At 42.6% G+C, this 25,083-nt stretch overlaps 2 protein-coding genes across 2 annotated transcripts; one reads left to right on the plus strand and one right to left on the minus strand.

Moving 5' to 3' along the window:
• Positions 1 to 401: 401 nt before the first annotated feature.
• Positions 402 to 17,926, minus strand: GEMIN5 (gem nuclear organelle associated protein 5). Its single transcript, XM_069869443.1, has 28 exons — positions 17,743 to 17,926; positions 16,651 to 16,805; positions 15,971 to 16,152; positions 15,378 to 15,529; positions 15,040 to 15,168; positions 14,714 to 14,846; positions 14,157 to 14,316; positions 13,317 to 13,529; positions 12,521 to 12,606; positions 11,919 to 12,013; positions 11,515 to 11,648; positions 10,997 to 11,070; positions 10,575 to 10,756; positions 10,334 to 10,473; positions 9,705 to 9,876; positions 9,219 to 9,446; positions 8,590 to 8,703; positions 8,010 to 8,138; positions 7,338 to 7,433; positions 7,044 to 7,181; positions 6,344 to 6,491; positions 6,114 to 6,233; positions 5,089 to 5,299; positions 4,241 to 4,498; positions 3,401 to 3,563; positions 2,217 to 2,793; positions 1,673 to 1,769; positions 402 to 1,034 (listed from the first exon to the last, which is right to left on the minus strand). The coding sequence occupies exons 1-28, from the start codon at positions 17,888 to 17,890 to the stop codon at positions 879 to 881; spliced, it is 4,590 nt and encodes a 1,529-aa protein (XP_069725544.1). The 5' UTR covers positions 17,891 to 17,926; the 3' UTR covers positions 402 to 878.
• Positions 17,927 to 17,943: 17 nt separating this feature from the next.
• Positions 17,944 to 24,574, plus strand: MRPL22 (mitochondrial ribosomal protein L22). The gene is made up of 7 exons (XM_069869444.1): positions 17,944 to 18,022; positions 19,537 to 19,582; positions 20,896 to 21,031; positions 21,549 to 21,614; positions 22,120 to 22,197; positions 23,019 to 23,088; positions 24,281 to 24,574. The coding sequence occupies exons 1-7, from the start codon at positions 17,995 to 17,997 to the stop codon at positions 24,490 to 24,492; spliced, it is 636 nt and encodes a 211-aa protein (XP_069725545.1). The 5' UTR covers positions 17,944 to 17,994; the 3' UTR covers positions 24,493 to 24,574.
• Positions 24,575 to 25,083: the final 509 nt, after the last annotated feature.

Below are 25,083 nucleotides of genomic sequence, written 5' to 3' on the forward strand. Positions count from 1 at the left end.
AAGTGTTTCTACCAAGACAGGGAAAGCTTTCAGGTAAGCTCTACACCTGGTCAAAAGGTTTCATGTTTAAGACTCTGGAATCTAGGATTGGTTTTGGCAGTCTTAGAAGAGCAGCTTTTCTAGAGGACGTCATAGTACCTCACATTTACTATCATTGTTCAGCCATGGATTTTGCCAAAAGCAGAGACTGTCACTTTTCTTGACTTTTCTTGACAATTGCTAATTGTGCAAATTGAATATAAAAGCTCTTGCCCTTCCTTTCATGTACTGGTGGCTTCACTGTGCAAAGCTAAATGATAGCACATGCTTGTCTCATCTACCAAGTTTAATTGAGGTAGTACCTTTAACAAAACCCAACCAAATAGGCTTATTTACCATTGATTGACACTGATTGCTATCCATGAAATTAAATGCCAATTCCAGGTGGCAGAAGACTTTATTTAAAGGAGGGAAGGTAGAAGCAGTGTGAGTTTAAGAACAATAGTGGCTTAAGGATCAGTCTACTTACAGAAACCATTGTTTTTCCTAAGGGCAGCTACTATTCCTCTTCTGCTGGTAAACAAATACAGCCTCTCACAAGAGCTTCTCTTACATGAGAATTTGAAGAGTTTCTACCAGCGTAACTTCCAACAAATAATAAAAAAACCTATACAAACTGTACTGCATACAGTTCAAGGCCACAACCTCCTGCTTTTCAATCTTCGAATGCAGTCTCCTTTAGTAGCAGTGCTTGATGCCCAGAAGTGAGTTGTGTATAAACCTGATTTTTTGTAGTTTTATGCAGAACAGTGGCCTTCAGTAACCATGGCCAACAAATGAAGCCTCCACTTGAAGAAAGAACAGCCTTGGTGTTAGGTAGCTGGGACACAGCTAAAATATCATGTCAAGAATCTCCTACCAGCCTTTACATAAATATTAGAGCTACCATGCTTCCTAAGGAGATCCAATGCCTGTTTGTGTAGTTCAGGAGGGCACTGGGATCCAATGTGAAGGAGTACAAGGCAGCACTCTAGCACATCAGGGAAGGGGAAGACCTGCAAAAAAATAAAACAACATTAGGCAATGTCTACACTTTCAGTTATAATTGTTCAACTACAACATATTCAGGCAGCCAGGTCTAAAGATCTGGCTTTACAATATTTTTGGAACATGAGTCAGATGAATTTTTTCCTCTTCTTCCAGTGCACTAGCTCATGTTTTGCCCATCCTGCATAATCGCCATTAGCTGTACCTTTATTTGTATCACAGACAAGAGAACACAGGCTAGGAAATATGGTTTTCAAGCACTTGATGTGTAGTTTGTACAGCTCCTAACCTATAAAGGGCATTTTATACCTTAAATTCCTGATTCTACTCTTTATCAAACCCATTTTTGCATACATAATTGCAAGCAGCAAGGGATTACATTCAGAATGCATGGGAGAGATCCATACAGAATATCCCACTGAGTTCTCCCATGCTTTGCCTGCACTTTCACACTGCACAGAGAAAGTTACGCTTGAAACAAAAATATCACCATGATGCCATGTGTCAGTTCTCTCTAAAAATTGCCACAGGATCCCCGAGAAAGTCACTGTCCCTTAGTTTCTGTATGAAAGGGATTCTATGATGCTGCCTTTACAAAAAGGTTGTCTTTTTTTTCAGAACTATACTACCCCTTCTGAAAACTTACCTTTAAATTGTCTGGAAATTCTGCTAGTTTCTGCTTCGCTTTTAGAAGCTGCTGCGTTAGCTCTGGGAGTGTAATTGGTTCCTTTACTTCATGTTTACTATCAAGAAAAGAGAAGGTGTCATGAGTAACAGTTTTGCTTTAATGACTACACAGCCTCCCCGCTGCGCAGGGAGGGAGCACAGCAGAGAGTTAGGCAATGTTGTTAGAGGCTCTAGCTCGTTCTCGCCTAAGTCCCAAATAATTGTTCAACAAAGAGACAGACCTCTTAGAATGTGCCTGTCCTTGTCATTATCCTCCCCTTTTCAAGCTGTTCTATTTGTTTACTGTACCAACACCCGCCCTGTATCAGAAGGTTATTCAGCTGTAGTAAATTCATGCAATGCTTGTTCAGTATCAGGGAAATGCAAGACCTGAGCTGTATTTTCAAGTGTCCCTGGCTGACGAGCTTGAGAATAGTCAGATTTGAGCTAACCAAGTAATTTGTTGCACAAACATACACAAACCCTAATGCTTTCAATCCATTCATTCACGTTCTGAAGCTTACCAATTCATCTGGGTGCTGTCAGAGCATGGTTTGTCTGATTCAGTTTCTGAGCTCTGTTGCAGGTTGCTTTCCTGGGTGCTTCCATTTGTGTTTTCCTGAAGATGGTTCCTCTGCTGCTGATGCTGGCGGATCATATCTGCTAAAATCTGCTGGACATCAGCTATATCTCTCTGTGTGTTCTGTAAAGCAGCAATCTCTTCTGAAAGAAGCACTTTGCAGCCATTCAGTTTTGACTGTCTGTCTGCCAAATCAACTGAGCTAATTTTTGAGTCACTTTCTGTCTCACACCTAGGATCTTCAGTTGTACTGCAGAGGTTTTCATCCATCTCAACTGCAGTTTGTTCAGTAGTTTCTTCAGAGGAGGACTGACCTGAAATATCACTCTTCTCAAGAGCTGTCTGTCCACTGGGACACAGCACAGGATCCAAACCAGCCTTTTGTAAGGCGAGGGAGTCTTTGGGCAGGTTCCACCATAGGTCATACAGCAGCCCATAAGCCACAAAGGCCTCTAGACTTCTGCAAGCATCCATGCTCTGAGAATTTGTGATGTCCAGTTTGTGTCTCAGCTTATCACAGCCTACAAATGAAAAAGTATTATAAATAGTTCATAGAGATTTCCAAAGAAAAAGACCAGATCTGGTAAGTGGATGGCTATCCTGCAGACCCAAAGCAGATCTACTTGGATGCTGGCAGAGTGGTGCAGGAAGCAGAAAAGCAAATGGAGACATCTTTGGCACCTTTTTTAAACACAATACTCTGTTCTCATCATCCACAGCAAAATTCCTTAGTCACAAGCTGCACATCAAGATAATCACACAAACAAGCCACAAAATAAATGCACTGCATACTCTAGAGAGAATGAAGAGAAGGGCTGGTTGGAGAGATCTGTACCTATTAGATGAACATAGCTTTCTATTGTCCCCTTCTCCGTTACAAATCAGAATTTGCTCAGTTTCCTGCAACACCCACACCAGCAGACACTGCTGAGCTTCTTTCCACAGTCAGCAATTCTGACTGCCGAGGGGCCTTTGCACTAGCCAAATTCCAGAGGCCTCCATATATATGGGTACGTCTGGCTCCTTCCAAACATCATTATGCCTGGTAATATTAATGGACACACAGCTATGCTTACAAGGAAGATCCCCTACCTGTCAGCGCCAAGAGATATGCAAGGAGAGACTTACCTTCAGGAAGGATGATGCTGCGAATCTCCTGCATCAGAAAGAAATTACCAGCATCATAACTGCGAGTCACAGCTCCAAGAATACTTTTCACTGCCTCATCCCAAGTAGCCGTCTGATAGCCCAGGGCTGCAAGGGTCAGGTCATGAGAGATATGGAAAAGCACCTACAGGAAACACCATGGAGCATGATTAATAGCTTTAGCGCGTACTATGAATTACTCACAGCTTATGACCATTGTGGGAGAGCCCATAAGCACATAACCAAAGGCAATTTTAATAACACTGCAATTTCCATAGCTTCCTTTGTGCAAGAGACAGAGCATTTTTCCATTACTTATAACTGTAAAAGTCAGCAGCTGTGCTTGCGTTTGTCCTACTAAACAGATGACAAGTGGTAGCACACCAGAGGTCGGCGACTGACTGCAGTCAGACATGAGAGCTGCAGGAGCACCAGTCTATGAACAGACCCTCTGAACTCTGGGATATTTTAACAACCACCAGCCCCGCCTCTCCTAACATTTCAACACAACACCCTGAATCACTGCTGAGACTACTCAGCTACGCCAATTGCTCCCAGCTAAAACATCGCAGTGATCTCAATGTTCATCATCAACACAGTGTGTCAGTTCTTACTCTGAGCAATAAAAAAATGCAGAAACAAACTGGCGGCTACACAAGCCATTCCAGCTGCCTATCACCTACCCGTCCCAGACTATAACCCCGTCCTGCAGTAGGATGGAGATACCAGGCCCCTGGGAATGGCTGGCACAACAATACGGCTGCACTCTACTATGCACACAACAGTAATGCTTGGTGTGTATGCAGATCAAAATCCATTTACCTGCTTTAGGTGAGTGTTGCTGGTAGAAGGAGGATGCTCAATAACTCGCAGCTGCTCCTGTGCACGTGTGGCTTGTTCAGTGGTGTCCACTCCCATTACACTCTGCCACACTTCTATCACCATGTCAAAAAAGGAGGCCTCCCTGTTCAGCGCCCAGCTGTGATAACAGGGAGGCACAGGGCTCTTTCGGTCAGAGGGATTTCTTTCACTAAGGCACTTGCAAAGCAGTTCGTTAAGGCAGAAAACAAGTCTTTGTCCCTTTAACAAGGAGGAAAAAAAGATGAAGAGCACTGAACTACTGCTAAGAAAGAAACAATCCCTTTCTGCCCATGGCAGGCAGACATAGCCACTAACAGTTTCTTGGCGATAGACTGTTTCACAACTGTAGCTACCAAAGAACAATGCTGACGGACTCAAGATTCTCAGGTCAGAAGAAAATGTCACAAACAGCCAATCCAGCCTTCTGCAGCTCAGTCTGCACTGGACTGCCTCCAGCAGATGGACTTAAGGTCATTTGTTCCATTAATGTAAACAGCAAAAACTTTCCTTCACTCCTTTCTTCTTATGAGTGATCAGTATTATACACATAATACCCACCTCCACTTTTCTCAAGTACTTCTCACATAACCAACGAGCTTTGAGCAGATGTGCCTCCCCCATCACGGGCCCTTCACCTCTGCACAGGCACATGCTTTTTCACAGCATCATTGCAATAAACCTCTAAAATAACATTCTGAGGCAAAACCAGCTCAAAGGATGCCCGTGGATGTTAACATAGGGAGTAGTGCCAAGTTAATCTGGAGAGAGACAACGCTGAAGAAAGCAGAAAAGGAAGTGACCAGACTCACAAATAGAGTTTTGTGTTGCTGAAGGACTCCCTGAGCTTCCACCCAGTTCCTGGATATCATCAGGTCTTGGGCACATCTGAAAGACAAAGTTGCTGACAACTCCTCCTCTCCAGATATCAGCGCCAGCTCAGCAGCAGTTTTAAGGGACGTCACATCTCCCTTTTTTGCCAACACCTTAACCGCATCATAGGGTGATGAAGCTCCCAAATAACTGAAAAGAGATAACAACAAATAGACTTTATTAATACTAAAATACTGATTTTAAGTTGTATTGCAGCACAGTAGCACAAATGAAGATAAACCTGCATTTTCCACAGGTTCTCAGAGCCCTCATCACTTTGTCTTACTAATACAGGCATATGGTGCCCGATCTGATGCAAAGCTACAAAAGGAAAGTCACACAGCATAATAACCTGGACTGAAACCTCCAATGGTGCGCATAACACACACAGCTTGGATGAGAAAAAAATAGATTCAAGACACAAAGAGACTGTGTTTCTCTGAATTTCATCTGAATCCTTTCACAAGTGTGAACACCCCTAAAAATGCCAGAACTGAAATCAGCACCAAAGAAAACCATTCCAGCCAAAATATGTTATCAGAAGCATTATTAGAATTCTGGTAGTCACAAAATTGAAATGCTCTAGTTGGAGGAGGAGAACCCAGCAACTGGGATATTAACTGAGGCCTCTAGAACCTCATAACTGTTGCACTGCACAATTCCAGTGCAGACATTGGAAACATCATAGTCTTCGTATATGTCTAATCGTGGTATTGCTAGAATAGTTTTCAAAGACTTCTAGTAACGTCTATGGAAAGAGATGGCTCTACTGTAGTACAGCACTTAAACCTTCTGCTTCGAACTGCCCTCTGGAGCTACCAGAGTCTCTAGTGAGACCAGGCTCAGAAAGTACCTTAGACAAATAATGACCAGGTCAGTTAACAGATTTCAGGTGCTATAAAACCAAGGACCTTCTTTGTTTCAGGCATGGAATCAATTTTGTTGCCTTCCCAGTAACACTCACCATTTGGCAGCCATGGAATAATGACCATCTTTCTCTAACAAAGCTGCCCAGCTGGTGTAGAGATCCTTCAGAATTGGATCTTCTGGACGCAACCTGGCCTTAGCAATTACAATTGCTTCCCTAATGCAAGTAAGAGAAACCAGACAGAAAAGTTAATTGACTGCATAGAAACTGTCAAATCTACCCCACCAGAAACCAAGATAAAATCACAAACATAAAAGTACAGTAACCTGTAAAAATTGTTCACTTTCAGGAGCTCGACAGCCTCATACACTTTATGGATGGACAGAAGATGGGAGGCAGCCTTCACATATTGCTCCTGAAAACACAGCTGCTTCACAAAAGCTTCTACTGTCCAAACCCAGGCCTGATATCCAACTGAAAAAGAGAATGAAATACAACTGGAGGCAGGGTTTGAAAACTGGAAGAATTCCAGTGGGATGACATCATCACTGGTTTCTTCAACATGTACCTCTCCTCTGCTCCAGATTAGTTTCTTATTTCTTAACCATTCTAATACAAATCAATGAGGTAATGAAACAGGGCAAAGCTAGGGCTTGAACATGACTGTAGGACTTCACTACCAGTAAAATAACTTGAACGCATATTTAAGCCAAAAGCAAGCTGGAAGGACTGCTATGTATTGCAAAGAACCACATTTGTGCTTGGAAGAATGGGCCTGCTCCTTCAGGAAGTCTCAAAGGAAACTACTCTGTTTCCTACTATCCCAACCTGAGGGTTCTTGCGGAAATAGCCAAGTCCCTGTCATAAATAAGTTAAGTTTTACGTTTGATTTTTGTTATCAGGTAGTTAAAGAAGCAACTTCCTTCCAGTCTGGAACAATCATGAGTTTCCAACTCAAAACAATCCAAATGAGGCTACCCTTGGTAGCTAATTCAATCTACTGATGTGTTACAAGAACAAACATACCCATGGGCGAGATTGCCACCAGCTGGTCTGTTAGCTCTCCCCTCTCAGCAGCTGCCTGGAGGACCCCCTTCATATCCCCCTTCCACAACATGAGCTGCTGAAAGAGCTCTGGATGCCCGTTCTCCAAGTGATATTTTCCTGTTGGAAGCAAACACACTTAGCATCAGCATGAGTGCAATAGCATAATTTGACAAAGTAAAAACGAAATTCAAGCATTTTTCCCAGTTTGTTTTCTCCTTCAGTGTCTCAGTTACAACAAACATACCGTCAAAGTGGATTCATTATTCCACTTACCTTCCATATCAATCATCTTGTGCAGAGAAGCCCTGTCTGTGAATAGCCCCAAGTGGATGCAATCCTTGAGGTCAGGGGACACATCTTCATTATTATCTAAACCAAATAAAAAAGAACAAATATTTAAGGTTTGGTACAACATCTGGACCTGTCAAGTCACTGTTCTGCTCCATTACACTTGATTGCTGGCAAATACTTGCGTCTTCTACTTTCTTTCCTGTAGAGCAGATTTAACAATTTCGAGATCAACACTTATAACCTGCATCCAAGTTTGATTAGGAGGACCACGTTCACGCAGAACATTTATTCCAAATCAAATACAGCATGTTCCTTCACATGCTCTAAAGAACAGTCCTGGGAGAATACAAACATTTACCTCATGGCTTATTTTCTCCTGCCCATATTGTAATTCTAAAGGTGAAAAACACTTTGCAAACATGCAGACAATTCTACCCTATCTCTACACAGGATTCTACTAAAAACCTGTCTGGAGTGGCTACAGAGTGCTGAAACACTGCAAGAGAAGTTAGATAAGAGACTACAACTAGTCACATATCAAGATAAAGGTAAGCATTTAAAAAAAACAATGCCTAGTGGTCAAATTCTTTGGATGCATGCTTCTGAATACTTTAGAGTACCTACCCTCCAAGTATTTCAGTTTTAGACTGTTACCTTTGGTTTTCAGACATGTAGCCAGTGTCAAGCAGTCCTGATGCAATTCATCTTTAGATCTGTGATCCATGAATGTGCTAACGGGTAGAATAGAACGAGGCTTTCTCTTCTTCACAGAAGTATCAGAAGCTGAAAAATCAGACACATCTTAGTTGCTGCTGTGCAGTTACAAGAGTCTCCTATGGCAGATTTCTCCAATGTATTCCAAAAGCTCCTCCTCCTCAAACAGGAAAACGAAAAAAAGATGCTCAAGTGCCACATGCATCTCTATTATGATAACTCTGACTTTTGAACACTGATCACTTCGCATACCTTTTTGCCCACCTTGCCTGGAATGAAACAATCCACTGCAAGGTAATATCTAAGCCCATATTAAATGTTACTCAACTGACCTAACAATCAGGGCAAATAAAGGAAGGAACAACTTGAAAAATTTAAGAGATTTTAAAAGCATGCTCTTCTTTCACTGGCACTTATTTGGTGTCACATTAGGAAAGGAAGCTGCAGACAAACAAAAGCCTAGAATGAGAAACTCTGCCTTCACACAGAGTGAAGTTAAAAGTCTCTGAAACATACTAACTTGGTTTCTCTTTAGGTGGATCCTTTTTCACAGGAGCGGCTTTCTGGGTCACAAAAGGCTTTGGCAAGCTGAATGAGGAATAATCATTTGCAGATGAAGATGCATCCTTGGACACTGTGGAGTTAAGTGATAAAAAAGTGATTTAAAAGAAAACCCAAAAACAATACATAGAAAAGCCCAAAGCAGAACACTTGATGTATCCACATTCTATTACATTAATTTTGAAATATACAGAAACCAAGCTTTACTTTGCCATAGAACTTAAGAGTATTTTAGGAAAAGGAAATATTAAGAAAACATTACAAAAAACTAAATGACAGCAGACAGTAACAAAGGTCCACCAGTGTTATAAGATTTGTCACCAGAAGGCAACATTGATCAAAGACAACATTGTTTCAAACCAAACACAATAACTTTGTCTGTTAGGCCAGAATCTTCTTATTCATAGAAAATTAGTTCCAAAGTAGTTTAGAAAATTACAAAAGGCATTCTGGAACTGTATTTTCTTAAAGTAGACTATTTTAATAAAACCATATTAGGAGAAAATCTGCATGAAAATATTAAACTTAGTGATGCTCTGAGGCCTAAACAGTGTGGGAACCACTGATCTAAGATGATTTGATTACTACCAGTCATGGAGACTTTATCAGGCAACTCTGCCTCTTGAGCTTTTTTCTCTCTTTCATGGTCCGACACTCCGTTTTCCTCTAGCAACATTTCCTTCATGGTCTCATCTCCATTCATGGCATCACTTGGATCCTGGTTGGCTGGACTCTTTCCTGTAGGCTTTTTCTTCTTCTTGGCTTTGACTTTTGGTTGCATACTTCTTTTTTTCTCTAATTCTATACTTTTTTTGCCTGTAAAAGGTTGCAAAAGTTATCCTGATATTATCTGTAGAAATTTTCAGTGTATTATCTGTTGGTCTCTCAAGATCAACGTTCAGTTTCCAAATAAAGATATAACTCAATTTAAACCTAGACACAGTTTATTTTTTAAGAGGTAGCAAGCAGATTTAGAATTTGGCTTAAGAACTTTAATACCATTTCAACACAATAACCCTCTACTCAGTTCCAACATCATCTTCAGGAAAGCATTTTCTGTGTGAATATACTTACCCTGAGGTGGTTGTGTATGCTCCTGCTTTGAGATAAGCCATTTGTGAACAGAAAAATCATCTGCTCCTGTATAAACAGCATCTGGATCCACTGGTGACCACTGGACACTCAGTAGGCGGCCCTGGTGCCCTCGGTAGTTGCAGAGTGGCTCTTCCTTCATGACGTCCCATACCTTATAAGCAAGAAAAAAAGTCCAGTTACTCAGAAAGTCTCACCTTCCCATAATTCTCTGCATTTTCTCTTCAGTCCATGCACTTACACGAACTTCTCTTTTAGGGTGTTTGCACACATACTTCAAATTGATTACCAACATACAAACGGAGAAAATTCAAGGCTTCTTTTCTTTGCATTGATGCATTTGCATAACATTTTTCTTTTTTAAGGATTAAAAAGTGCTAATATGAAAACAATAATGATTGGACATATAAATCAATTTGCAAGTTGCAAAAACATAAATATGCTTGCATAGCAGGTATCCAGAACCAGGAGGTGGTTACCAAGAATAAATTTGGAGTACTTCAGTACTGCAACTTTGCTGTTTTAGTCAGCTTGGTTCTAAACCACTGTAAATGGATGATTTGAAACTAAAAAAAAAAACCCTAAACTTCTTAGTGGATGTGTAACAATACCTGGGCAGTGCCATCATAGCAAGCAGATACCAATCTTCCCTCGTGGTGAGGGCTCCAAGAAAGGCTTGTGATCTTAGCCGTGTGCCCAGCCAGAGTTCGAAAAGGCTCCGTTATTGTCAAAGGACTTTCTGAAGCGGTCTCTGAAAGAAAACAGAAAAGGATCCAGTATGGTATGCAACAAAAAACGGGGGTAAACTAAAACAAAGTGCCAAAACTTGGAATATAATCTGCAAACTGTTACCTACGACGCTTTTGAGATTGTGCACGTAAATAGTGGCGTTGACTGAGCCTGAAGCTATCAAGTAACTCAGGTCTGGCTGACTTCCATGCTCGTGATGCCAGCGAATAGCGTTAATCAGTTTATGATGCTGCTGGATAGTGCAGAGCAACTTCAAGTTTGGCGCCTGAAATATTTCAATTGAGCTGAAATGCAAGAACAGTGTAAGAATTCCAATATTCAGTGAAAACGGGAAATCTTTTATCTTGCATAAGCGGAATTACAGGGTAGCTAAATGAGTAAAGGTATGCTATATTATCACAATTCAAATACATCGGCAGTGAAAAAACAGAGACAAACCAGGGCAATGCAGTACTTTTGCTTTACTACAGTGTTCCTAGTCAAGATCAGCACATACAACACCTTAACCTACAAGTGAAACATACCCGTCTTCATTGCCAAGAGCCAAGAGTTTGCCGTCTGGTTTCCAGCTGATCTCTGTACGTGCAGGCAGTTTGTGCTGTAGAAAGGAGATAAAACTATTGCCAAAAACTCTTAAATTTCTCTTGCATACATTCAACAGAGCAAGACTGGCAACTGGACAGAGCTGCAATTAGGATAAAATGAATGTCCTTATGCTCCTAAGACTCTGTACTTCAATTTCACATTTCTGGTTAAGTAAATTACACACAAGAAAATTAAATAACTGATGTCAAGAACAGATGTGCCACAGTGACACTGGAGGGAAGAAAAAAAAAAAGACCCTTTTGCAGGGCAAACACAAACTATTTCAATAGCTTGAGTCTGTAAGCATCTCTAAAGTTCCTCTATGGAGACCGTGAGTTTCAAATTTTTTGTTAGAGATACAACATGAGGGCAAAATCAGAAACCTACAACTACAAGGCCATAGATACTATGATATGGTTAGCACGTATCCATAAAACCCCCTCAAAATTATACTCACTTTGATTGAATTAGTGTCTCGGATGATTTTGTTGATGTCATTTGCCTCTCCGTTGAGCTTCCAGGGGTTGTGTTGAAAAACAATACCTTCTCCAGCACAACTATATAAAGTTACAGAGGGCTGTTCACCTTCTCCTATACAATGAAGGAAAAAAGCTAAATATACCATGTTCTTCACCACCTATATCCTGAAGCTACTAGAATTCAAAAACTAGAAGAGATTGTTTTGACCCCTCACAAAACTGTTAACAATTCCTCAAGCAGCATGCATTCTTAGCTGCCAGAAAAGACTGCTACCAAGCAAGTGGGACTCCTTTTCCTAAGAAGGGAGGGCATGCCAACTTCACTGCATCTGTGCGCTCTGCGTGCATGACCTACTTTGTCACAAGGAGCTGGAATACTCACCAGAACATAGAGGAGGAGTTGGAGGCCCCCAGGCTAATGTGTATACAGTCTTCTTGTGGTAAGTACTGGAAATCTGAGGGGGCTTGTTCTTAGCACTGGGCAAGAAGATAAGGAAGCAGGGACAGTCAGATTTCAGCAAAGGCAAAAATAAATAAATAAAATAAAATGAAGGCAACATATTTCCAGTGGTGAAAACAGACACAAGGTGCTTTAACATACTAAGGCCATGGCTCAACTGAGCCTTCTTTGACTTCTCCTGTAGGAAACTACTAAAATCATAACAAAGCCATCCTGATGACCTTCACCTGGAGGTTGCTCTTCATTCTATGCAAATGTCTTTCTGGCTAAAGTTTTATTTGACTGATGTTCTCCCAAACGTGATCTCTGGTCATGCAATTTTACAATTTGCCTTAAGCAAAGATTACCTTAGAAGCTATCAGACGTAATGGAGAGGTGAAAAGATGCATTGAAAATCCAACTGTTTGACTAGTTTTAATTTAACCTTACTCTTCTCTAATAATAATGCTATCCCTCACAAAAGACCACACTACCTATGCCTGGTAACACACCAGCAGGACCTGATAAATTTGAAAGCTACCTACCTGCTGGAGAAGGTGTCAAATATACCAACTTTTCCATCATCTGTTCCAAAAGCCAAGCAGCCTTCCTTGGCTGGATGCCAGGACAACTGCAAGCAAAACAGAAAGTGACCCTAAGTTACAAGCTATAGCCACTTTATTTCTAAATAATAAACAAAAGGCAAATATTGAAACTGATGAGCAAGCACCTTTCCTTACACTCACCCTTCCAACTACAAACACTTGATTTGATCACTTCACTATGAGTATCAAAGTCTCTCTCCGCCCCCTTATCCATGTGGGATAACATGAACGTGACTAAAGTCATTAAAATGTGATTCGACATCTACATTACTAAACAGAAATGGAAAATAGAGTAGGATGGTAAGAAAAGTTTTGGTGTGAACAAGAATAACTACCATGTTTCACTGCTGCCAGTAATTTTACCAGGCAGTTTTTTGTGTTTTTGTGGGTGTCAGACCTCCTAGAAGAGCACGAGCAACCATTAATGAAGCAAGGAAGGATCACAAAGGAGGATAAAAGTGCAAAAGTAATTTAACAGCAAGCTGGACTTCAGCTGTTTTTCACTAGACATACTGCAAACATCCAGGGTCGTAAAAAGTTCTAAAAACTGGATTCTAGATTGTAAAATTTGTTGTATACCAAAAGAACTGAGTACAAAAGGAACAACTCGGCCTCATACGGTTTTAGTTGGGAAAAAACTTCTTCAGAGTGAAAGAAAAATATTCTTTTTCAAAGAAAAGAGTTGAGTGAGGAGAAGAGACAAAGAGGGGAAAAAGGGAATCAAAAGCACACTTACTGCTGTAACCTTGGACTTTATACTTTGCCAGAAGGTTTTAACATCATAAATATTGTTCATGGACAAAGTATTCCACACCCGGATCATGCTGTCTCCAACACCTATAGCAAGACAGCCTGTGTCCACAGGGGAGAAGGCAAGGCTATAGACAAATCCCCCAAGCGAAGGCATGGTCCAGCTGCACTCAAGAGTTGACAGGTCCCAGCACTTCACCTAAATATTTAAGGAACAAGGAACAGTTAAATGTAGAGTGACTAGTGTGACAAGGAGAAACAAAGCACGAGTGACATGAAGAATCAAAGGGTCAAATTCAAAGCTGGACATAGTACATGATCTGCACCCAGAGGATTATATGTCCCAGAAAGGGCTGCAGTAGTTGGAAGACTATAATGGAATAGACAAAATGGCTATATTTTAACACTGTGGTCCACTTCTAACCTCAAAATAGGAGGTGCTCTGCTGCCCGTAAAAGGCAAAAAGTTAAAAAAAAAATATTAAAAAATAGATGTTTTAGTTTGTACAAGTAAATGATTTTAGGAAGGAAAAGCAGGCCTTTTAAAAATGAAACATACAGGAAAAAGACAATAATCTCCCTTCGTTATATGCTTACCATTCAAGCCCAGAATGTCATAGCCATTCACTCCATCATGGTAAGAATTTGAGCTTATAAACTAACAAAACTATATATACCTGTGCTCAAAACAAATTTTAAGCAACGTTATAAAATGCTGCAATAAGCCCACTTTAAGAGAAAATTTGTGGTCCTAAAGGGGGTAGTCATGCCCAGTGGAACTATACAGGTACAGATATTTTAATGTATATTTTGTAAATGGTTCTTACATCTCTGTCCATTGAAATTGAAAAAAGGAGCTCTTTGTCTTGACGTGTCACAGAACTCAGATTGAACACAATACGTGAGTGATTTTGTCCTTCCGAAGATCCTAGAAGTGTCCACTTGCGTTTCCCAGATTGGGTCAAATCCCAGAGCAGCAGTTCTCCTCTGCAAAATTTAAAGCATGCACTTCATTGTTCACTTCAAAAGAATAACATAGGCTTCATATAGACAATGTTACATGGGTTCATACTGCAAATGCAAGTGTAATAGTGAAGCACATGTCCACTACGTGTGCCAGATACGCATATGCAAACCCCATCCCGCAAATGATCTCCATGGTTTACCACAGTGAAAACTGACACTTCATTTTCTCCCGTTAGATGGGTAAACCTACAATTAGTACAACTAGCAGTTGATATTTCATTTGGGATAAATAGTAGTTTTCCATGACTGAACTCCCACTTTAACTTATTCATGGCCTGTCTGCTCTTCAGTTATACTGGGAAGGAAGGTGTGTCAAAGTTTCCCACCCAGTGCCTTCACCGCTGTGCGCCCTTCTTACCCAAAAGAGCTGGATACAATTTCTGTGGAATGACCAGGCGGCCAGTGAACAGTCAACCAAATGCGCTCTTTAACAGCAGGATCAACAGCTCCCCCTCTTCTCTTCGTGGGTGGCAGCTTCAAAGTCATTACACCTATGGAACCAAGAGGGATCATCTAGACCTAGTACATCAAAACTCTCTGAGAGGAAAAGAAATCCTGTGAATCTGAAGCTTTAAATATGCTCCCCAGGCTTTAAAGCATCAAGCATCAAATGAAGGCCATAGTTAGAAAACTCCTCCTCCACCACATTCTTATTGTTTATCCCACATTATTATTCCTACTTACTTCTGCCTCTAGTGCAGCTCCATATTCGTATGGTGTGATCTTTGCTTCCTGAAGCCAGATAACAACCCTTCTTCGCGGCTGTGTCCTGTGTCAGCTCCCCATTTGGAACTTTGCCTTCCTCTGAAGAAACTACCAAATACCATTGAAGTCATGTTATTATATGTATAAAATCGAAGCTTTTTAAAAAAATAACTGAAAATATACTGATTTGTATCAGTAAGTTTATTACTAGCTGCCTTTGCTTAGCTACTTACTGACTTTCTACGAGGAATTTGGTTCTCAAGGACATTTACATGAACTAAAAATTACTTCACAAACTATTAATTACTTCCACATACCCTGGAGCTCATCTTGCCAAGCAGGTAACCTTTCTTCTCCAGGCACAGGGCACCAGGCCAGACAATGTATTTCATCATCATGTCCTCTTAGCCGATGAATTATTTCTCTTTTCCTGCTGATATCAATTATAACCACCATGCCATCCTTGTAGCTAAAAACAGAGATCCAAATTAATGAAGAGATTCTTGGATCCTTGCTGAATAACTTCTGAGTCAATTTCTGAGACCTTTATCAGGATTGCTATCATTGTACTACAGACAGAGAAGCCAAATCACAAGCAGCAAGGGGATAAGGAGACTAATGGCCAGCGGGAGCTCCACTATCGCACTGGAGTACCTGCACCTGCCTTTTCAAGAAGCTAAAAATTAACAGTTTTATGCAACTTAAAAGATGTAAACCCAACCCAGACCCTTAGACTGTTACGAGTTTCTATGTCTTGCAGGTCTATGAAATCTAAACGCTATTTCTAATTTCTTGTATACTAGGAGAAGAACACAGCCACCAAAACCTCTTAAAATTAACCTTACAACTGCATAGCGGAAATTCACGATAAGCTTCTAAGAGAAGAATGGAAAAAAAAATAACTATTTACCCAATTGCTACCAGGTTTTCATGATGAGGAGAACAAGTGAGACAAAAAATTGTCCGAGGTTCTGGAAAGAACTGCTGGCTGTCACTTCTGTTGTGCCAGTAACAAACGACGACACCTTTTTCATCACCAGATACAATCAGATCTTTCACAAGCGGTGACCAGTGCAATGCTGAGATTGTGTTCTGAAGAGAGAGAAGAGAACACATTTAAATCTGTCTTGCCACTGTCTAACACAGATCAGGCAGAAATCTGTTGCGACTCCCTGGCATCAGCTGAATTAGTTCTGAACCGTTTGAGCCCTTGTGGGCTTTGGTATGATCAATGTATTTGCTGACAGGCTGCCCCGAGCGGCAGTAACTGTTCAGATGTCTATCTTTGGCCCATCCCCTGTGGAAAATAACCTGCTGGAAAACTTTTCAGTGAGGTGGGTTAAGCGGCAATGATATGGGCTGTGAGCACACTAGCTCACCGAGGCTTTGATGGCAACCCACAGCTTACTGGGGTGATGTGACAGTGCTGCAGACCTGGGACGGAGCAAAAAGCCACCTAGAAGCACTCAACGGTTTGGTTTCAACTCCATCAGGTTTGAAATCCACCTTTGCTAAAACCTAACAGCCCCACTGTGTGTGCAAGACCTTCAAACCCCAGCCTGCCCCGCACCCTCCCCAGATGGGCCCTACCTGGTGCAGGCTGTGCTCTGCCACCGGCGCCAGCCCCTCTGCATCCCAGATCCTGACGCTCCCATCATCAGCACTGCTGGCGCAGAGGCTGCTTTGCCCGGGGCAGTGGCAAAACGTGAACCCGGAGACCCTTTCCGTGTGCCCGATGAGCTCTCCTACACCAACAGCAAGAGATGACTGTAGGACCTTTGGTGAGTGCGCGTTGCCGTGGGCTCCTGCTGCCCCACGCTTCCTCTCTTCCCCTGAGCCACCCATCTCCTCTCCCCACCCGGTGCTCCCACTGCCTCCCAATGCCCGCCCCCCTGGGACTGCTCCTGCCTCCCAGCCTCCCCCTCCCCTTATAAGTTTCCACCATCTCCTGGTCCTTCCTCTGGGGCTCCACGTGCCTTCGGTTCTCCTGCTGCCTCCCAGTGTCCCTACCCGGTGACTCCCACCATTGTCTTGTCCCCCCTTGCTCTGAGGCTCTCCCCTGCCTCCCCCTCGGGGCTCCCGCCGCTCCCTTGCTTCCTCGGGCCTCCGCTCTTCCCCCTATTCCGAGGCGTCCCCCCCTCCCGGAATTCTTGCTCCCGGTCCTCCCCTAGGGGCTGCCGCTGCCTCCTGTTCCATCCCTGCAATCCCCTTCCTCGGGTCCCCCCCTCCCCCCTCATTCCCTTGGCGCCTCTCCCACTCACATCCAGGCACCCGCCGCCTCCGAGCCCCAGTGCCCCCCCAACCCCGGGTCCCCCGTTCCCTTCCCAGGGCTCCCGCCGCCTCCTAGCCCTCTGCCTCCCCCCCACCCCCAAGTCCCCCTCGCAGCCTCCAAGCCCCAGTGTGTCGTCCCCCCCCCCCCCCCCCACACTCCGACTCCAGCCCTGTTCCCTTCCCAGGGCCCCCGCCTCCCCCCGGCCTCGCTCCCTTCCCGAGGCTCCCGCCGCCTCCCAGCCCTCTGCCTCCCCCACAACCCGCTGTGCCCCGCAGCCCCCGAGCCTCGGTGTCCCCCCCACCTCCCCGCTCCGTTCCCTTCCCAGGGCTCCCGCCTCCTCCCTCCCCACAGGCTCCCGCTCCCCCATCCCCTCGTGCTCCCCGCTCTCCCGCAGGGCTCCCGGCCGGTACCGTGGAAGGCGGGCGCGGCGGCGCTGACGTCCAGCAGGCAGACGCGGCTCCTGGCGGCGAAGCCGAGGAAGCGGCCGTCGCTGCTGGCGTCGCTGCAGCGGCTGCTGTACCAGTTGGGGGAGGCGGGCAGCGCCCGCGCCGCCGCCATCGCTCCCCCGCTTCCCGCGCCGCCGCCGAGCGCCGCGCGCGCCGTCGTGAAACGTCGTGAACTGAGAGCGACCCCGAGCGGCTGCCGGAAAGCGAGGCGGGGAGATGGCGGCGCGCTGGGCGCTGGGCGCGGGTAAGGCCGGTGGTTTCGGGGCGAGAAGCAGTTACTGTGGCAGAAGGAGGGATGCTTAGGATTGAGGCTAAATTAGAGCTAAGCTGCATCGCGGTAATGGTGTTTTTTGAACGTCTCTCTGAGAGCGCGGAGTCACGGGGTGGGGGTTGGGAGCGATGCAAGAAGTCGTTGCTGTTACAAAAAGTGGGGAATTTTTAATTTAAGGTAAAGCAGAGTTCAGTTTAGTTTAAGTAGCTATATTTTTCTGGAAAGTAGAGCGTCTCTCTGATAGCACGTTTTCTTTCAAGCAGTGTTTTTTCCACACTGTTCAATCTTTGGAGGTGAAAGTGTCTTGCGTTCATAGAATCATTGAATGGTTTGAGTTGGAAGAGAATTTAAATCCCATCCAGATGCAAGCCCCCTGCGATGGGCAGGGACAGCCCACCAGACCATGCTGTCTGGTCTTGGCCCCATCCAACCTGGCCTTCAACACCTCCAGGGATGAGGCAGCCACAGGTTCCCTGGGCAACATGTTCTAGTGTCTCACCAACCCTGCAGTGAAGAAATTCCTCCTTATATATAGTCTAAACTACCCTTCACCAATTTATAGCCATTCCCTCTAGTGCTATCGCTACATACTACATACCCCAGCTTTCTTGTAGCCCCCTTCAGGTATTCAAAAGTTGCTATAAAGTCTTCTCAGAGCCGCCTCTTCTACAGGCTGAACAGTATGATCTGTGCTAAACCTGTGCTAAACCGATGTCTCTTCTCCTGTAACCATCTCTGTTTGCAGCCTTTCCCTGTCTCAATTGCAAAGTCAGGCAGAGAGCTGGCTTCAAAGCTCCAGCTTATTCAGAGGTTTCACTCTTGTGAAGTTCAGCCTCAACAAGAGCAAGTGGCCTCAAGTTGCACCAGGGCAGGTTCAAATTAGACATTAGGAAAAATTCCTTCACTGAAAGGGTTATTTGGCACTGCAACAGCTGCCCAGGGAGGTGGCTGAGCCACTGTACCTTGAGGGATTTAAAAAACGGGTAGGTGAGGTGCTCAGGGATATGGTTTAGTAGTGGACAGGTACAGTTGGGCTTGATGATCTCAAAGGTCTTTCTCAATCAAAGGGTTCTATGATCTGTGTTGAACAGATGCTTCTTCTGCAATCACTTCTGTTTGCAGTCTATCTCAAATGCAAGCTCAGACGAAGAGCTGGCTCTAAAGCTCCAAATTAGCAAGAGGTTTGACTGTTACAAAGCTCATAATAACATTAAGATTAGTCCTTGGAAAGTAACAGAACATGCATAAGATTTCTGGGAAAGTTTATGCATATACATGTAAGTGGGAAATACATTCTGTACCCAGTTCCTGTCTTGCTGCACATGACTGATGGAGATCACTCCCTTGTGTTGTGCAGGCCGGATAAAGGGTGCTTGCTTTGCAAAACTCCAAAATAGGTCTTAGAGAGTTTATTTGCCAGCATTTCTGGTATCAGTTTTGGGGTTTGCACCTGCTTTTCCCATGCTCACTGTGCTCCCCTCTTGCAGGTGGCGCCTGGGTGCGCAGTGTCCTGGGCTGGGCACGGCCTGAGAGGTGAGTGTGGCACTGGTGTGAACTGGGGCAGGCCCAGCCTGCTGGGGGTGGCTGTGTGGAACGGGTTGCTCCATGCCTCCATCTTTCTTGTACGTGGAGATTGTGATGTGAGAAAGGTGGTCTGTTTTTCCCAAAGTCTCTGGTCCCTTGGTCTCTGATTCTGCCTGGTGCTGCCAGACCCCACTGCCTGTTCGCATGTGCGTGGCAGGTGTCGGTGCTCATCACACTGTGTGCCCTTCCATTGAAGTGGCTTCATTCACTTGCTGGGAACCAAGTGACTTACAGATTTGCAATTAGATATAACATTTTGGCAGGTTACAGTATATCTGGTATTTCTGTTACCAAAATCTTTGTGCTATTGGCTTGTCTTTTATACCTTCCTTGATGTTCTCTGACCTTCCTTGTCCAATATTTTCCTGTATTAATTGATGATATGTTTGGTGATGATGAATTGTTGCCTTGATGAGTAGAATCTTGTAAGTATTAAGTAAATCAGTTTTGGTAAATATCTGAAAAGAAATCAACGACAATTAAATTTGTGTATTATGCTGCCCTCGGATGTGATAGGATGTGAAAACTTCAAGGTGTACAATGCCCTCTTAAAACCAATTGGTGTGTTGTGTTTGCCAGTTGTTTTTTGCACAGTTTGGCTGCCCACATGAAGCTGTTCATGCTTTGATAAGATCTGGTATTGAACTTATCTGTTTCTGTGGCTATCAGTCAGCAGGGGGCAAAATGTAGCTTGGTTTTTCTGAATCTGAGGTGAGTGAACTGACTGAAAACTAGAGTTGTTTGCTGTCAGCGCTCTTATATTGACCTGACTGCATTTTGAAAGGAATTTAGAATATTTTCCCTTTCAAATATCAGAAGGGGTGAATGCTTGTGAACTTATAATACTTTATTGGTACTCAATCCCTGAAAACCTAGAACCTTTAATGGCTAAAAATCTTGTTGTTAAGAGTTAAGTTAGTATTGGCTAGTCTTGGAAAAGAGGTAAATTGTTCGTGAGTATGAGCCCCATGTAAGAACAAAGAGGCAATTGGGACTGTATGTGTTCGGTCACACAATGTGGAACCTCACACTATGCAAATGTGAGTTAGTTCATGGTTTGCTTTAGGAAACCTGAGGCTTCTTATTGAATTAAAAAGCCGCTTCAACATAAGCTATAGAGAACTTGAACAGTCTCAATTGTGAGCGGTCAAGTGTGTCAGTTCTCTTTGTCAAGACAGGTAAGTTCACGGTTTTCCAGATGAACTGGGCAGGAGCAAAGAACTGTTGTGTTCAGCAGCAAAGACTGTGGTCCTGTCTTGCAGGTGGCTAGCGTCCAGTAGCCTTTTCCCTCTGTCATGCATCCACACAAGTGCAGCTCTGCAGAAATTTGGGAAATGGGAGAAAAAGAACTGGATTGTTTACCCTCCACAGCTTCCTGGAGAACCTCGCAGACCAGCTGTAAGAATACACCTGTGAATTTCCATATTTACGTTTTGCCATTTCCAAACAGATTATCACTCTCTCTAGGTGACTCCACAGGACAGTTGCCTGATAGTTTAGTCATTTGTTATTTAAGATTTTAGTCAGTTTGGCATCTTGATGTTGTAAAAATTAACATTGCTTTGAATGTTTCCTGTTTCTAAATTGTATTGGAGCTTCAAGTTGCTTGTAGCTTATCACCTGCCTAATGCGTGATGCAAACTGCCAAAGTGCCATTCTCTCTTTATCTTTTGTTTATCCTTTTCAGAGACTTCTGTTTGTAAGCTAGTATTAAAATTTTTTATATGCTAGCTACATTTTTTATAGTGCTTTCAGTTTCAAGTGTCAAAGGTGTGTCTGATTTGGTATGTTCATGGTATAGTGGGGACAGTCATTTTATTCCTAGTAAGGATATAGACTGTGGGGTAGGCAGATATGCTCCATTCTTGTTTTCACAGCAAAATTACTGGTCCTCTAACTTTTTTTTTGCACCTAGGAGATATATCACTGTCGGAGGGAAATAAAATACAGCAAAGATAAGATGTGGTATCTGGCAAAACTGGTAAGCAAAAGGTATTTTGTACTGTATTTGTTGGAATGCAGAATTTAATTGCGCTATTTGCTGTAACAGGCTAGTTCAATCACAGCCTAATCAGCATCCTCGTAGTAGAGTTGTGGGGAAGCGCATGGATCTGTGAAAGCAAACACTTTTTTGTGGTTTGGTTTAGCTGCTTTATCCTAGCACGCTCTCAAATGTGTACTCAGGATCATATGCAGATTATGCACTATGAAAGAATTTTCATGTTGATTTTTGTCTAGTAGTAGATGGTGAGGGGAACTTTGAAGAATAGTAATGGCCTGATTTGAAGAAACATAATTGAATGTTTTATCAAGATTTATTCAATATTTAGCTCAGAAGTTCTATATGTAAGATACTAAATTGAAGAAATGGTAATTAAGGAAACTAAAGTCTTTTGATTTGCTCTTTATAATGGCAAAATAGCCTTCTGAATAAGGGAAGGGAAATATTTTAATTGCAGAAGTTAACTTCAATGCTTTGGTTGCAGATAAAAGGAATGTCCATTGATCAGGCTCTTGCTCAGCTGGAATTTAATGATAAAAAGGGAGCAAAGGTGATCAGAGAGGTATGTAGTAGTACTCCTTAACACTCCTGGTTTTAAGAAAACTTTAAAATCGATACCTATCACCAGATGTTTGGAGATGTTTCTACTTCTTTGGTTTTCTCTGTTTCTATTAAGCACATTGGGAGCACATTTGAACATATTTTTGTAGCAGTCATGTAAAGTTGTGACTTATGAATACGCAAAGTCACTCATGCTGGTTCTTTTACTTTGTAGTGATAGTAAATTACATCTGGGTACCCTCTCTCAACAGTGTTTGGTGTTAAGTTCATGGAAAAAATGCAGAGTTCTTGTCACTAATGGCTGCTGTATCGATGTGCTTTGGTTCTTAAAATTTTAAGAGATGAAGGATGTCATCAGGGAAAGGACTGACTTCTGTAAAGGCATGAAGGCTTTTCATTCACTGTCAATTTTACGAGTCTCAAATTACTCATTTTCTTGGCCAGAGCATTGATTTCTGGCATAATAATGACAAGGAAGTATCCTGTGTTAGATGAAAATATTGAATGGCCCAAGTTCATTTTGCCCTCCTTGGAATTTCTTTCTAGTCTATTTAATTAGACAACACTCCAAGGATGGAAGGCTGACAAATGCTGGTGGGAACCATCTTTTCCCCAAACTTTCATCCCGCAAAATGTAATAAAGTTTTCCTGAAGCTTGTCCAAACTATATGCGAAGAACATGCTTTTGACAGTTTTGATCTCTATAGAATACTTTTTCTGTAACTGACTTAACTTGCAATTTCTTCCATGTTATCTAGAGATAAGAAATAGCATTGCTTAAATTCCTACTCAGTATTTCCATTTCTTTTCCCTTTGTTACAGGTTCTATTAGAAGCACAGGAAATAGCAGTAAGAAATCACAACGTGGAATTCAAATCAAATTTACACATAGGTACATTTTTTTCTTATTTCACTGCAGAAAAACATTGTCCTACCCTATGGAAAAAGTCTTATCCTTAATAAGATTTTGTTGCTTCAAATCTGCAGGAATGAATAGAATAGAATAGAATTTCTAGTAAACTTAAAGGCACATGCTTCTGACTTGGAGCACAACTGTAGTTAGTGTGGTTGTTGAGCCTTCAGCCACCAGTTTGTTATAGTTGGGGGCTGACTGGTGTTCTCTGGCATCTGCTGGATGCACTGTTTTTAAGACGCATTCATCCAGACTGGAATTTCTGCTCCCTATATGAAAACAAAGTTCTGAAGAGGAAGATGCTTTACCTGGTGATAAGAGACTAGACAACAAGAAGTGAACTGTTATTACTTTTTAGTGCTGCCATTGAACATGGATGGCGGAAGCTTTGTCTATGGCTACTACTGCTAGCTTTGCAGGATTGGAATCTAAACATGTATTAGAAACAGTATAAAAGAAAATGATTATTGCCAGTAGACTTTTTAATAAAAAGGCTCTGTTATAGATGATTACAAAATAAGCTTTGTAAGATTGACAGCGCTTTCTCGCCTAGAAGAATGTTAGAGAAGTGTTTACTTGTAGGTGTCTTTAGGCCCAGAGAAAAGAGTTCCTGTTTTGCTGCATTTGGTGTAAATGTTACTAGGCTGACCTCATAACATTAAAGTAACCTGGATTGTAGAGCAGACCTGATGAGAATTCTTTGGAGCCTTCCAGGCCTCTGCCATAAGAGGGTTTATCTGTTACTGCAGGATAGTGTGGATAACGAAAATACCTATGATGAATGCAATAAAGGGAGAGAGGAGGGAAGATGAAGTCTGTAAGACTGCTACAGGAATTCATGAGACAAAGTACTGAAAAGTGGAATTAATACAGCCTTCAGAAGAGCTATATAATCTAGTAAGGGCTCAGTGTAGCTTCTTGTGGATTTGTCCGTTACTCCATATTTATCTTTGCGTGCATGCTTTCTAAATTCACCTGCTAGGTGCTCCTGCAGAGTGTTAATTCAAATCACGTGTTCTTCTACAGCTGTAATCGGAGAGACTCATGAATGGAATTAACTTTTCATATGCAGTCATGAAAAATATACTAGCAAGACAGTGTTTCACTTGCAGGCATGTGGTAGTTTATTCTTGACTGAATAGTCTTCTCTCTCCCTGCCTTTTTCCTTCAGCTGAGTCAATTACTGGCAGAGGCCGCTATGTGAAGCGGATTCGTTACCATGGCAAAGGCATGTTTGGAATCATGAAAATCTCCAGGTGCCATTACTTTGTGAAGTTGGTGGAAGGTCCTCCTCCTCCTCCAGAGCCCCCGAAGACTGGTTTTGACCAAGCGAAAGAATATGTGCAGCAGCTGCGAAGTAGAACCCTTGTTAATACACTGTGACAAAGTTTTGTGACTGTATAGGTATTTCTTGTTTGACAATGTAATTATATAAAAGAATAATTAAAATCATGTTTTACTCATTCCCCTGGTGCCGTTGGAGCTAAATAATGCAAGAATGGTTATAAGATTTTCTCATTTGTCAAGCCATAGATGTGGAAAAATCTTGGAAAAGCAGCAACAGATGTTGCTTTTTCTGAGCTACTAGGACCACAGCCTTCAAGCTCTACCCCATACTATAAAATCTAGAACATGTGGTGCTGTTATATAGCTTGTAAGGAACTGTTGTCTTCAGATCCACACAGCTGCCTCTTTGTTATGTATGGTTGGGTCTGTTATTGTAAAAATACATGCTTGACAGATACATGGCAAGATCAAGACTTGGACTAAAATGACTAAAATTTGACATCTTAAAGTAGCTACAATAGTGGAACAAAACAAGCAACAATAATAGTTGAGATTGTCAAACATCAATTTATGGTTTATCTGGGCCATAATGCTCTTTCCTCACAGCCGCTACTGCGGATCTTGGGCGTTGTGTCTGCAAGTGGAGAATAAAGAGATCAGTTAGAGTTCAGGTTTTGAGAGAGTCAG

This window comes from Phaenicophaeus curvirostris, chromosome 15, assembly GCF_032191515.1.
Source record: "Phaenicophaeus curvirostris isolate KB17595 chromosome 15, BPBGC_Pcur_1.0, whole genome shotgun sequence".
In the NCBI taxonomy this organism is placed as follows: domain Eukaryota; kingdom Metazoa; phylum Chordata; class Aves; order Cuculiformes; family Cuculidae; genus Phaenicophaeus; species Phaenicophaeus curvirostris.